This window comes from Hydra viridissima, unplaced genomic scaffold, assembly GCF_058129835.1.
Source record: "Hydra viridissima isolate aposymbiotic clone 2 unplaced genomic scaffold, HvirCarnegie_v1 scaffold_18, whole genome shotgun sequence".
NCBI lineage: Eukaryota > Metazoa > Cnidaria > Hydrozoa > Anthoathecata > Hydridae > Hydra > Hydra viridissima.
This window is the reverse complement of record NW_028324317.1, coordinates 116,354-131,240: the sequence shown is the minus strand read 5'-3', so window position 1 is coordinate 131,240 and position 14,887 is coordinate 116,354. Positions and strand designations below refer to the sequence as shown.

At 31.1% G+C, this 14,887-nt stretch overlaps 2 protein-coding genes across 2 annotated transcripts; both read left to right on the top strand.

The window, feature by feature from the left end:
- Positions 1 to 5,266: 5,266 nt before the first annotated feature.
- Positions 5,267 to 6,907, top strand: LOC149876685 (uncharacterized). Its single transcript, XM_090075110.1, has 3 exons — positions 5,267 to 5,743; positions 5,821 to 6,069; positions 6,230 to 6,907. Exons 1-3 carry the CDS (start codon positions 5,267 to 5,269, stop codon positions 6,905 to 6,907), a joined length of 1,404 nt encoding a protein of 467 aa, XP_089931236.1.
- On the top strand, positions 6,908 to 7,795 carry LOC149876684 (uncharacterized). Its single transcript, XM_090075109.1, has one exon. It carries the CDS (start codon positions 6,908 to 6,910, stop codon positions 7,793 to 7,795), a length of 888 nt encoding a protein of 295 aa, XP_089931235.1.
- Positions 7,796 to 14,887: the final 7,092 nt, after the last annotated feature.

Below are 14,887 nucleotides of genomic sequence, written 5' to 3'. Positions count from 1 at the left end.
TATATTCTAGTAATAAAGTTTTGTTAAATAGGATATGATTTGTATTGATTATCATTATTTAATTTATCATAATTTTTTATTCATTTTGTTGTAATAATAATCATCCAATCAATTGATTTACTAATTTTTTGTTTGTTTAGATATTATCTAGATTATCTAGATAATATTTAAACACTTATATGTGTGTGTGTGTGTGTCTATATATATATATATATATATATATATATATATATATATATATATATATATATATATATATATATATATATATATATATATATATATATATATATATATATATATATATATATATATATATATATATATAAGTATACACACCCACACACACACATATGTGCTGCCAGTTTCTCTTTTCAAAATCGTCAAGTAGTCTTTCTATTTCCTTGTTCTTTAAGAACATTAAGCACTTTCTATTTTCTATATTCTATTTTGAACATTGAGCAATAATTTTTTAAAATACACTAACACAATTTACATCCAATTTAAAAAATCTATTGCAAGTAATAAGTATTCAAGATTTGAATAATAAATATTGTGGTTTGTTATAAATCATCATATTATATGCTAATTCATAACATCTTATGAACTCATGATATATATTCAAAAAACTAGAAAGTTTTCTTGTCGGACTTTTTAGTCACCGCTTTATTATAAACGTTTAGAGAAATCCCGCGGGATCTGAACGGCACAATTTTACGCCACCCTCAGATAAACGAAACAAACCCGAAAATTACGGAGACTGGCCTTAAACTACCTGAAGTAGACTTTCTTTTTAATACCAAAAGTCAAATAAAACTAATGCTAGAAGTTAACACAACGTTTACTTTAGCCTTTTTATATATATATATATCTACATATATATATATATATATATATATATATATATATATATATATATATATATATATATATATATATATATATATATATATATATATATATATATATATATATATATGTATGTATATATATATATATATATACTAAAATAAACGTTGTTTTTTTTTTTTTTTTTTTTTTTTTACATGGAAACAAAGTTGCATTTTGTTGTCTCTATTAGTGATATGTCGAAGAAATGTAATGAAAATTTGATTTTGAAAACATGATCCTGCACTTCATTATAAGATATATACTTGTATATTTTACCTTTAAATTACATTGTTTCCCAAATAACACATGGACGTCGGCCCGATGTCTTGCCGACATGTTTTACATCAGCTTTAGATTGGCATCGTTTTACTTCATCGGCCCGATGTCGGTCCAACAAATAAAATAAATTAACTTATGCTCCATCGGAAAACATCATCGGCTTGATGTCTGCGAACGCACCATAAAATGACTTGTTCTGTGAATGTTTACAATGCCCAGGCGTAATCATACTTAGCGCGCGCAAATTGTCGCATTTCTTGAGTCTGAAAATTTCAAAATATAGGCAATAAAAACCTTAAAGTTTTCTTTACCAATAGTTTAAAATTTTCAGCTGAAGTAAACTTTAGACTTTAGTAAACTTAGTATTTGAGACTTGAGTTCTCTATCAAAGTTTATCTTTATAAAAAATTGCAAGGCAAGTTTTTTTTTTAACTTTTAAGTTTATTTTGTAGACTTTCTTTTTAATACCAAAAATGAAATAAAACTAATGCTAGAAATTTACATTAAAATTTACTTTAATGCTAGAAATATATTTTAAACGTGTATTATACATATATAAATTTAACTATTACATTTTCGTTTATACAATTTGCTTAAGCCATTTTGCTTTGTTAAATTTATTTAAATAAAAATTTAATTTTATGCTAATGTATTTATAAAGTTTCTTCAAAATACAGACAAGAAAAAGACAGACTATATTGATTGAGAAATGTATACATTTGTTTTATATTTTATAATGAAGTTGCAAGTTTGAAAAGTGCAATTGTTATTTTAGTGTATAAAAAAGTGTGTAATTATTTTTAGGTTAAAGAAAACTGTCAATGAAGTAAAGAACATGGAAAAGGTAATTAAAACTGAATCTTACTGGACACGTGCTTTTTATGTTAAGAAACTTTCAAATATAATTTTATTTCGTCAAAATGACAATAATAGTATTGCTGATAATACAATAAATACAATATCTGTCTGATGAAAATTCTTGTATTACAACAGATGGTTTGATTAATAATAAAGAGAGTAATCTCTCAAACATTGCAAAACACGAGATTGAGGCAGACATAGATTTGACATTACCAGTGTTGCCATCACTGCTTTGTTAAAACTGCTTAAAAAGTATCACAATGAATTGCCATTAGATGCTCGTACTCTTTTGCATACACCTAGAAATAGTTCAGTTGTTGCTCTTAGAAGTGGAGGAGAGTATTTGCACTTAGGTATCCAATATGGTGTTGAGAAGTTATCTAGAAGAGGTGAACTGCAATCCAACAAACTTGGATTGCAGTTTAGTATTGATGGTCTTCCTTTATTTAAGAGTAGTAATTCTTGTTTGTGGCCTATTTTGTGCATTGTAAGACAGAGTGAAAAAAAGAAGCCTTTTGTTGTAGGTGTATACAGTGGCAATAGCAAACCAGTGAATTTAAATGAATATTTTTAAAAGTTTGTAATAGACTGTAACAGTTTAGTCAGTCATGGTTTGTTAATTGCAGATGTACATTATGAAATTGCTTTGCACAGTTTTGTATGTGATGCCCCTGCCCGAGCTATGATCAAATGTATAAAATCACATAGTGGGTACTTCGGCTGTGATAAATGCAGAGTTGAAGGAGAATGGAATGGAAAGGTTACATTTCAGGAATTAAATGCACAATTGCGAACTGATGCCCAGTTTGACAGGCAAGTTGATGAAGATCATCATTTAGGGCTTTCACCACTGTGCTCATTACCAATTGGCATGGTATCAGGTTTTCCCTGTGATTACATGCATTTAGTGTGCTTAGGAGTAGTTCGCAGACTTTTACTCTGTTGGTTAAAGGGTCCTAAAAGTGTTAAGTGCTCAGCTCAGAAAATTGAATTACTTTCTTCCTTATTGGTGGGATGTGCTACTCACATGCCCACAGAGTTTGCCCAAAAGCCTAGATCTGTGTTTAAAATTATTAGATGGAAAGGAACTGAATTTAGGCAGTTTCTTTTTTATACTGGTCCCATTGTATTACGTGATGTTTTACCTGCAAATTTGTATGAAAACTTCCTTTTTTTATCTGTAGCAATTTCTATTCTTGCAAGTCCAAAGTTTTGTAGACAGTATTTAGACTATGCAAAACAGCTTCTTGTGGTATGTGTAGAAAATATGAAGATTTTGTATGGTACAGGCATGCTTGTATACAATGTTCATGGTTTGATTCATTTGGCTGATGATGTAAAGAAACTTGGTCCACTAGATAACTTTTCCTCCTTTCCATTTGAAAATAAGCTTGCTTCTCTGCAAAAAATTAGTTCGTAAGCCATCTTTTATTTTACAACAGGTAGAAAGGCGTTTAGAAGAAAGACATTATAATAAGAAGCCTGTAGTGTCTGCAAATAAAAAACATTTCATACAACAAAAAGAACACAATATTGGACCAGTGCCTTTTGGTGTAAGTTGTTTAAAACAGTATTGTAAACTATATATGTCACCTGGAGATGCTGACAAAACTGTTCCATTTAAAAGTCTTTTAAATGGAACAGTTTTGTCAGCATCTCCAGGTGACAATTGCTTTTTAAAATTAAATGGACAACCATGCTTTGTACGCAACATTGCTTTGATTGACAACCAGTTCACATTTAAAATTGTTGTTAAACTTTTTAAAAATATTCAGGATTTCTATATATCTCCCTTAACTTCATCTAATATAATTATCTTACATGTTTCAGATCCTTGTGGTTCTTATGAAACTATTGACAGTGAGGATTTTTTTCAAAAGTGTGTATGTTTACCTTGTGGAAACAATTCCTTTGTTGTAATTCCTTTTCTAAACACTCTTGCTTGTTAAAGAGTCATAAAATATTGTATTATGAATAATTTATATTTTATAAGACATTATAATTCTAAGAAGTTGTACTTTTATGTATATGTAATACATTCACGTATGTTAAATACTTTTCTTATTTTTTAAATGTAGGTAAGTAAAAATAGATCTAATTTTTTAAATATGCCACCTGTACAATATTTAACTATTATTCAGCTATACGATATTTCTTCTCACAATATTTATTAATTTTTGGTAATATTTGAATATCCTAAGTAGCTATCTCATTTATATAGTAATGTTTCATTGATACAACTATTGGTTTGTTTTATATACTTAATAAGATTTTTAATTGTTGGTCATGTGATAATAGCTGATGTTATAAAACTTTATTATTACGTTTATAAAATTCTTGTTATTAAAGTTAATTGATGTAAGTTATTAGTCAAGTCATACGCTATTTTTGTACATAATTACGCCCTCAAGAATTTTTTGTTTCTGTATAAAAGTTGTAAGAGAATTGAATAAAAACAGTAGAAAATAAAAGTAAACAAAGTTGTCGTATTAACAAGCTATTTCGGCAGTATGGCATCCATGGGAAAAATGATTGGAAAGTTTGATGGATCTGGAGATGTTGTAGTGTGGTTGAAAAAGATCAAACTGGTGGGAGAGCTGCAAAAGTTGAGCGATCTTTCATTGATCACTCTGTTGTTTCTTGAAGGCAGTGCGTTCGCATTATATGAGCAACTTGGGGAGAGCCAAAAAACTTCCGCTATGGACATTGAAAAAGCCCTATTAGATGCATTTGCAGCTGATGGTATCCAAGCTTACGAGCAGTTCAGAGATCGGAGATGGAATGACGGTAAATCTGTCGATGTGTATTTGGCCAGTTTGCGTCAACTTATGAATTTGGCCAATATTGAAAGCAAAGAATTATTGCTAAGAGCGTTCATAACTGGATTGCCGGGTGAAATTTCAAAGCAGCTACGAGCACAAGTGAAAATATTTGGGATCAGTTTACAGGATGCATTAAACCATGCAAGAGTACTCATGACGGAAAAAACAAAAGAAGAGTATGTTTCAACAACCATCTCTGAGTTCCATAAACCATCCGCTGCTGATGTTATCTGCTACAACTGTGGCAAGCCTGGACATGTTGCTCGAATCTGTTTTTTGAAGAAACAAATTGTCAGTGATGAGATAAAATGTTTCAGGCGTGGAAAATCTGGATACATTTCAAGATTTTGTTTGTTGCATCAGGGAAACTCAAATGGGAAATCGCCAGCGCCAGCTGTTTCCCTAATCAATTAATGGCGCTTCCAATATGCACTGTGCAGGTGAACACCTTTGCAGGGAAAGCACTGGTTGACAGCGGATGTACCCAAACTATTATTTCAAACGACATGGCTCGGAAAGCTGGTGTTCGTATTAGAAGACATGACATAATGGTGTTGGCTGTTAATGGAGAAGTTGTGAAAACGGAGGGAGAAGCTACAGTAACATTAATCATTGAAGGAAAAAAGCTGAAAACATCAGGGATGATTCTAAAAAGTGTTGTCAACGGTATTGATGCTATTATTGGTATGGATGTCATTAATCGCTGTGGAGGAGTGCACTTGTACGATGGAAAAATTGAATTTGGTCTTGTTTCAATTTATACAGAGAAACAAATTGTTGGGATAAATGACAAGGATTTTGATGCTTATCTTGATGGTACAAAGTGGACTGCTAAATATAAATGGAAACAAGATCAACCACAACTGAGAAGTTTTGTCGCGCAGTACAAGGTAAAACCCCTGTTGATACCTCAAATTAATAATGAGATGGACTTATGGGTGAAAATGACTGGTTGAAACCATGCAAGAAAGAAGAAAAAAGTACAGAAGGGATTGTCCCGTTAATAACTGTTGAGCAGGAAAATAAAGGAAAGGTACGACCTGTTCTGGACTTTCGCGAATTGAATCAGTACGTTAATTCGCATAATGCCACAAGTGATGCATGTGATGAAAAAGTTAGAAAATGGAGAACTCTTGGTGACAAACTTGCAACACTTGATCTTAGATGCGCCTATATGCAAGTACACATCGATCCGAGTTTGTGGGAGCATCAGAGGGTAATCTACAAAGAAGAAAAATCTTACACGTCTTGGTTTTGGGTTAAATTCTGCTCCAAAAATAATGTCTTCAATCTTAGGCAGCGTGTTGAATCTAGATGCAGGTATTAGTGAAGCAACTGACCACTAAATTGATGATATAATTGTGAATTTGGAAAAGACATCAGTTGAAAAGGTCGTAAATCGTTTGGCGCGTTATGGATTGCTAACCAAAGAGCCAGAGCAATGTGATACTGCACGAGTGTTGGGTTTGCAACTATTTAGAAATGAAAAAAAGGAGCTTTGTTGGAAACGAGGAAACACCATTCCAAAGTCACAAGATATCAAAACTGAAAAAGTAACACGACGGAAACTTTTTTCGATATGTGGACACTTAATAGGTCACTATCCTGTTGGAGGTTGGCTCAGAATTGCCTGCAGTTTTATAAAACGTCACAGTCAAGGAGATGCTTGGGATGATCTAATCGGAGATCAAGCTCAGTCATGGTTTATTGAAGTATTGCGCCGATTGGAAGTTAGTAATTCTGTGAGAGGAAAATGGAATGCTGAAGGAATTCAAAATAGAGCGACATTGCGGTGTGATGCAAGCAGCATGGCAATGGGGGTTGCTATAGAATACAATGGCGTAATAATTGAGGATGCAGCCTGGCTTCGAAGTATAAATGATGTCATGCATATTAATATTGCTGAATTAGATGCTGTGGTGCGTGGGATAAACCTAGCTGCTAAGTGGCATATAAAGAATATGTCAGTATTCACTGATTCAGTAACAGTTCATGGATGGTTAAAAAGTATGCTGACTGAAAGTCATAGGGTTCGATCAAATGGTTTATCATAAATGCTTATTAAAAGAAGACTTTCTCTATTGCAAGACTTAATAAAGGAATATAGTATAAACATCACATTGAAATGGGTTCCGTCCTCCAAAAACAAAGCTGACGTGTTGACAAGAGTTCCAAAAACTTGGATAAATGAGCTTTCACAAAGAAATACTAAAGAACTAGCTGGGGTAAGTATTGCTGAAGAAAATCGTAATTGTCACTCAAAGCATCATTTTGGCGTTAATCGGACAATGTTTACAGTGCAACGAAGACTTCCGCACGTGTTAAGAAAAGACGTTGAAGAATGTGTTCGCAATTGTTACCAATGTAATTCAATTGATCCAGCACCAGTAAAATGGGAAAATGGAGTGCTAGATGTACCAGACACATGGTATAGAATTGCTTGTGATGTGACTCACTATAAAGGGTTGCCATATTTAACAATGTTTGAATGTGGACCTAGTCGGTTTGCAGTTTGGAGAAAGTTGCCGTGCGAAGATACCAAAAGTGTAGCAAGTCAATTGGAATCCGTATTTAGGGAGCATGGCCCACCGCAAGAACTGTTGATGGATAATGGAGCGGTGTTTAAATCCAAGGAATTTTCAAACATATGTGAAAAACGGTGTGTAAAAAAGAAGTATAGATGTGCATATAGACCTTCAGGGAATGGGATAGTAGGGCGTAACCACCGCACAGTAAAGCGAACAGCTGCGAGGGCACAAATATGTCCGTTACTAGCGGTGTTTTGGTACAATGCAACACCAACGTTGGGAACAAATGAGAAATCTGCACCTGCTTCTCAGAAAAATATGTACGTCTGGCGTCTACCAATTCAAGAGGAAAAAAACGCTGAAACTCAGGAAAGATCACAACGAGTTATGGAAACTTATAGAATTGGAGAATAAGTTTACGTTCGCCCTGTTGTTGCAAAGTGCTCTTCAGTTTGGAAAATTGGTACTGTAACTGACATACTCACAAACACAAATATTGAAATTGATGGTGTACCAAGACATGTGCGAGATGTGAGAATAGCTCCTGCCTCAAATGTTTCAAACGCATCAAGAGAAACTATTATCAGTGAAGAGATCAACAGATTTAGACATTTTTGCAGCACGAGAGGAAGAAACCGAAGAAACAGTTGTTGACGCTGAGGAGGAAGCTGGTGACAGAGAAATCGTCGATAATTTTTTACCAGCGATCAGACGATCAACCAGAGAAAGGAGAAAGTCCAAATTGAAATAATGTAGGCAATCTTAATTGTTAATATCATAACAAATATTATTGTTTTTATAATGTTTTTGTAGAATGAAATGAATAGAAATGACACTATAGTGTATTTTATTTTAAGGTGATTATGAAACTGCAAGTAAAAAATCCAAGAAAGCTGAGATTATATCTGAGCTAGATACAGCTACGTCCGACACTGAAAAGGGAAATTCTGCAAAACGAAGGAAGAAGAATCTTAATGATTTTCCTAATGATGATTATGGTTACATAGATGGTGAATATGAATGTATGAGTAGTGCTAGTCCAAACATTAATGTTGATAAATTCTGACAATGATGATGATTTTCAGATTTTTAATAAATCTCTTGCCAAAAAGAAACCAGGGGCCAATGCTATAAACAATTCGAAGTTTTTTTCGAAAAAAAAAATCTTTCGTAAAAACGCAATTTTTTAAGTAAATTATTTTTTCGTAAAAAAATGCGTAAACTCGAAGAATATAACGGTGTTTGTATTTTTTTCGGCCATTGCTATAAAGCATAAAACGTATACGTCACTAAAAATCACGGACTTTTTTAATCCGTATACGTCATTGATATGAATTTTTATTTTAATTTTTATTAGTAGGCATACTGAACAAACTTTATTAGTTATTAAGTAGGCTGTGCTGTCTATTCTTTTTTTGTAAATATTTTTACATTCTAGTATTTAATGTTTAAAAAAACTGTGTAAAAATAAAATAGGAACATGGATTTAATTTTTTCGGATTGAAGACTTAGATTTCGAAGTTGCTGAAAATGAGCTTCGCCACCGATTGTCTCGAGAGGTTGGTGTTTAAAACATTACTTAAAATTACTAAATTTTGATGTTTTTTTAATGATTTTTTATCGAACAAAATCAGAAATCATACTAAATTATATTTTTGTTTTGTTTTTCAATATCATTTTAGTTTAATGGCCGCTTTTTTAACGAAGATGTTTCTGACAACGTTTTTCGAGAACAGTATCGAGTCCCAAGAGCTTTATTAGATTTTTAGAAACTAGGCTTAAAGATGATTTGCAACGTTATACTAAGCGAATTAAAAGCATTTCAGTGCGTTTCCATATAATGGTATTTCTTCATTTTATTAGTACAAATGCTTTTTTTCATGTTCTCAGAGACTTTATGTATGTATGTGTGTGTGTGTGTATATATATATATATATATATATATATATATATATATATATATATATATTAGGGTGGTTCAAAAATAGGTCATTGTAAAATTTCAACAAGAGTGGAAGCTTATAAGGTGCCCAGATATTGGTTTTATATATAAGATTTTTTTTTTTTTTTTTTTTTTAGTTCATGTTCAAGGGTGGCCCACGGGCCCTAAACTTTTTAATTTTGATGATTTTTATCGATTTTTCAGAAATTTCAACGCCCGTGGGCCACCCAAAAACGATGGGAAAAAAAAAAAAAAAAAATCATCAGTAAACTCAGAATGAGTAATAGAAACAAATAAAAATGCACTCTTAATAAAACTTTTTATGTAAAAACTCTGAATGAACCTGAAAAATTTAGGAAAACCAAATATTTTGCTTTTTCAATCATTTTCTTTTGTAATTTTCAATCATTTTCTTATGATGACATTTTTATCATTTTTTACAGTTAAACCATCAAAAGTTTTAAATATCATACCACAATATTGCATTTTATATATAAATTTGAGAAAATATCTCCTACATAAATATGTAAAACTTATCAACTTATATGACAAATGGGCGCTACTCACACTTTCTCTCCTCTTCCCCCCCCCCCCCCCCCTATTGATTCAGGGACTGGAGAACAGCAGTTCATTGCTATTTATGATCTTCTAGAGAATTATAGTCTCACTAACCAAGTACAATGTATCTGTTTTGATACCACTGCATCAAACACTGGAAGGCTCCAAGGTGTAAATACCAGAATGTCAGAAAAGTTAGGACGGCCACTTCTTCTCCTTGCCTGCCGACACCATGCTCTGGAGCGTCATATTACTCACTTCTGTAAGATGTACCCAAGTAGTAAATCTACAGGTCCAGATAATCAGCTGTTCAAAAAAATCAACTCAGCCTGGAATGATTTAGAGAAAGATATACTGCCCCTAAGGAGATAAAGGAAGACGTTATAAGCAGAGGCAGAGAAGGTGTAGTGGTTGCTAAATGGAAAAGCAAAAAAGACGTGCTAATGAATAGCAACTTGCATTCGTTGCAAATGATTGAAGTGACAAGCAGAAGAGGAGAGAAGAAAATGAAACCCAATATTATAAAAGATTACAATCAGTATATGTCAGGAGTAAGGGCCTGCGTATCGTTATCGGTATATCGATATTTATCGGTATAATACCGATATTTTTTACAATATTCCAATTTTTTTTTTTTTTTTTAATGCCAAATTTTAGTTCAAATATATTGTAAATCTTCAAGTCGAGTCAAGATGTCGTTTTGCCTATCTTTACCGGTTTTAAAAGTTAATCCTTCCCGGTTGTATATATTATCTAGATGTCTAACTTCACAAAAATTATGTAAAGAAAAATTGAAGCAACACTGTTCTCCAAAATGACCCCCAGGTTGAAACTCTCCCAACTCCTAATTTTTTTATATTTAATCAATCATATGCATTAGTAAACACTATATATTTTGTCAGAAAAATCTGAACTAAGTGCTAAATATGTATACTTCCAAAATTAAAGTATACATATTTAGTATACATGAACTAAGTGCTAAATATGTATACTTCCAAAATTAATATCAATATGTATGTATGTGTGTTAACAAAAAACTTTTTTTGTTAACACACATACATACATATTGATTTTATATAATATACTTCAGATAGAATAATGTATTTGATAGAAAGTAATGCATTTCAGGTAAATAGGAGTACTATTAGGGGAACCTCTTTACTGATATGTATCCAGACAAATAATTAGCCAGGGTCAAATACTTTAAATGTGGCTGAAAAAATCTTTGGACTTAGCTATTTAAATCTTAGTATTGATTATTTATATTTATGATTTTATAATTTAAAAATAAGGTTAAAATAAGATCAGTTAAAACATTTTTTCTCTTTATTTTATTTTATAGTTTGATTTAATAGATTTTTTTTATTGTTTTTACTTATTTCAAAAATTGTTATAAAATTCTTACTATCAATTTTAGAGAAGTTTCTTATGATTTTTGCAAAAGTAAAGCTGTAACCAATATCATAGATATTAGTGAATCACTTGGAGATAAACATGCAGAATAAGTTGCATCTGGATTGTTAAAGCATAAAATGGAGAGTGAAAGCATTGTAAGTGTAGAGTAGTTCAAGATGTCTTCAGGTTAAAACCTTCTATCTGTTACAGTTGGAGTAATTGAAATTAAGTCAAAAAGAAAGAAAGTAAATCATATCTTGTTCCAAAATATTATGGACCTATCAAATGCATTAAAACTCTCTAAAAATAAAACCAAAAAATCATGTTCTACTTTACGTAGGAATCTAACAAGTGCTGTAGAATCGATTATTAATGTTAAAATGACTGAATTGCAGGAAACTCTGAATATCTTTAAATGGTGGTCAAAACTTTTTAAAAGTTATTATTGTTTTCGATTCAAAAAATCATTATTCTTCGTTTGAAGTATATGAAGATTCTGGTGTCAAGCAATGCTATATTCTTGCCATTGTGGAGATGGTCTTAGAGGATAATGCAATCTCCAAAAATTATTGGCACTTCTTCAACTTGAAGAAGTAAACTTCAGTATGGCATTTGACCTAAAGTGTGCAAAAAGTGTTTTTAGAACTTTCAAGTCACTCTGGCAAATATACCTGTCTGTTTTGTGAAGGAGAATGCTCCCTTGAAGCAGGGAAACTAAGAACGTTGGGCTCCATAGTCTTATGTTATGATCAATATGTATATGGTGGAAAACAAAGATTGAAAATCCAAGAATACAAAAATGTAATAAATCCTCATTTCATTTACTTAAAAGAAGATCAAGAAACTTTTCTTGAACACATTGTTCCTCCACCTGAGCTTCACATTATGATAAGAGTTGTAGATAAACTTTGTACTTTGCTTTAATACGTTTAGCCAGCTTTTCAAAGCTGGTTGAAAACACATTACATATTAATGAGAGGGTATCATGGTGTAGGTTTAGATGGAAACAATGATAATTGATTTACGCCCCTGTTAGATATTTTGGAGAAGAATGTTGCCTTAACTGCAGAAATCAATATTTTACCAATAATGATTTCTTGAGAAAGTTTTCATTAGTGAAATCAGCTGTGTTTGGTTTGGAAATGGTTACAGATACTTCTGTTAAAACTTAAGATTTCAAAAGTTCATTTTCTAGTCTTCAACTATATACAAAAAATGTATTTAGCTATGACTTGACAGTCTCATGGAAAATATATATTTTAGTGTGTCACATTCTCACCTTTGTAGATTGCAATAATATTAGCTTAGGTAGCTATGAAAAGACTTGGATGAACTATAAAAGAAACATAGGACAAAAAAGTTATGGAGAGCTAAAATCTGCTGTGGTAAATTTTAATTTAAACAGGCATTAACTTAAATATCATTTGTGATACAAATGTATTTATATTATGGTTTTTTTGTAAATGAAATAAATAAATATTAATGGGTTATTTTGACTACCATAATGGCTGACTTTATTAAAATTTTGGATGAAAAGAAGCCAAAAATTATTCGTTTTAATTTTGGAAGTATACATATTTAGCACTTAGTTCAGATTTTTCTGACAACGTATATTGTGTTTACTAATGCATATGATTGATTAAATGTAAAAAAATTAGGAGTTGGGAGAGTTTCAACCTGGGGGTCATTTTGGAGAACAGTGTTGCTTCAATTTTTCTTTACATAATTTTTGTGAAGTTAGACATCTAGATAATATATACAACCGGGAAGGATTAACTTTTAAAACCGGTAAAGATAGACAAAAAGACATCTTGACTCAACTTGATGATTTACAATATATTTGAACTAAAATTTGGCATTAAAAAAAAAAAAAAATTGGAATATTGTAAAAAATATCAGTATTATACCGATAAATATCGGTATTCTCGTTATTTTTATGCATTCCGATAAACCGATAAAAAAAAGCCGATATCATCGTTTTTAACGATAAGTTATCGTTTGGTTATCGTTTCAAACAATAACTAAACCGATATTATCGTTTCATAGACAAATTCATATCGTTTGACATCGTTATTGTTTCATATCGTTATCGGTTCAAAATAATAATGATACGCAGACCCTTTGTCAGGAGAAGATTGGGGGGAACAAATATCATATTATGGTATCATATTATGATTGTCTAAGAAAGACAATGAGATTGTATAAAAAAGTAGCACTTCATCTCTTTGATACTTTTTTGTTTAATGCTTTTTGTCTAAACAGCAAATATGGGGTAGATCACACAATTTCCTTGCTTAAGTTTAGAGAATTAGTTGTTACGGATTTATTTGGTAAACGTTTGAATGAAATTGTGCCTCGAATCACCAATAATAGCTTCCACTACTTGTCTTCAATACCAAACCATATCGAGTCTGCTCTAAAATAAAACGCAAAAAAACACGATATGACTGTGGTGTTTGTGAAAATAGACCTCTATTATGTATTGGCAAATGTTTCAGAATGTATCATTCAACAGAATAGGTTTACACTTAAATTTTCATGAAATAAAATTAAATCAATATCAACGTCTTATTTTTATCTGTTTTAAGCTATTTCTGTTTTTATCCGCATTTAAATTAGGTTCCCTGGATTTTCAAAATAAAAACTTGAATGTAATATCTTCTGAAACCAAATGTGAAGCTAAGAAAAAAAAAAAAAAAAATGAACAGACAAAGCCAGTCATGCAAAAATATTATTTGAAATAAGTTACTATAACAACGAATTTACTCGTAGTTGGCAACCTCATGGCGCCGGCCTGCTACGAGTATTCTCGTAGTTGGCAAATGACGCCAACTTACTACGAGTATACTCATAGTTGGAGTCATTTATTTGTTCTTACGAGGGTAATCAGACCCACACGAGCTATAAAATATAATATTCTTGTAAAACATGTAATTCGTTCATGTGAATTTTAATATAAACAGAATTTAGATTGCGTTTTCATTAAAAATCTTTAATAGTATTAAAGAAAAAAAATATTTGAAAAAACAAATTTACATCAATTAGTGAAAATGGTATTTTTTAATTTTCTTTTCAAAAAAGGAATGTTTTTTGAAACTTTCTTTTTTTATTTGACAGATAAAATAAAAAATAAATTTTCACATATTTAAAGAAATTCAATAGTTTAAAACATATAATTTTTTGATAAAAACAGTTTTAGTTGTTTTAAAGTTCATTGAGTCTATTATCAATAAAACAGCTTTTCAACTTTATTAAAAACAACAAATTTAAAAGATATTTTAGGAAACTATAGAATAATTAGCTAAAAAAAAAATGGCTCGATAATAAATAAACACGATGAATTCCCATAACGTTTTGAAATTCGAAATCTTGATAATAAAAAATAAAAACCAGGCTGTTTGTACATTTAGAAGATAACTTTTAAAACAAAAAAAAATTATTATTCAAGATGGCGAGTATTAGCGATTTGTTGTATACTTTTTGTACTTTCACTTTTCATTGATTTTGAGACCTATGATTTTATGCAATTCTTAATCAGCATAAAACTCTCTTTCAGAATCAATCATAAAATTAGGGAGGAGGGGGTGTGTGGAGAAAGTCGAGTAGCGTCT

What these genes read in the sequence shown, in the direction of transcription:
- LOC149876685 (XM_090075110.1), top strand. Translation starts at nt 5,267, where the DNA reads ATGGCGCTTCCAATATGCACTGTGCAGGTGAACACCTTTGCAGGGAAA. An exon ending in GTTTTGTCGCGCAGTACAAG is followed by an intron (nt 5,744 to 5,820) that starts GTAAAACCCCTG and finishes AAACCATGCAAG; the next exon opens with AAAGAAGAAAAAAGTACAGA. An exon ending in GTTTGTGGGAGCATCAGAGG is followed by an intron (nt 6,070 to 6,229) that starts GTAATCTACAAA and finishes AATTTGGAAAAG; the next exon opens with ACATCAGTTGAAAAGGTCGT.
- LOC149876684 (XM_090075109.1), top strand. Translation starts at nt 6,908, where the DNA reads ATGCTTATTAAAAGAAGACTTTCTCTATTGCAAGACTTAATAAAGGAA.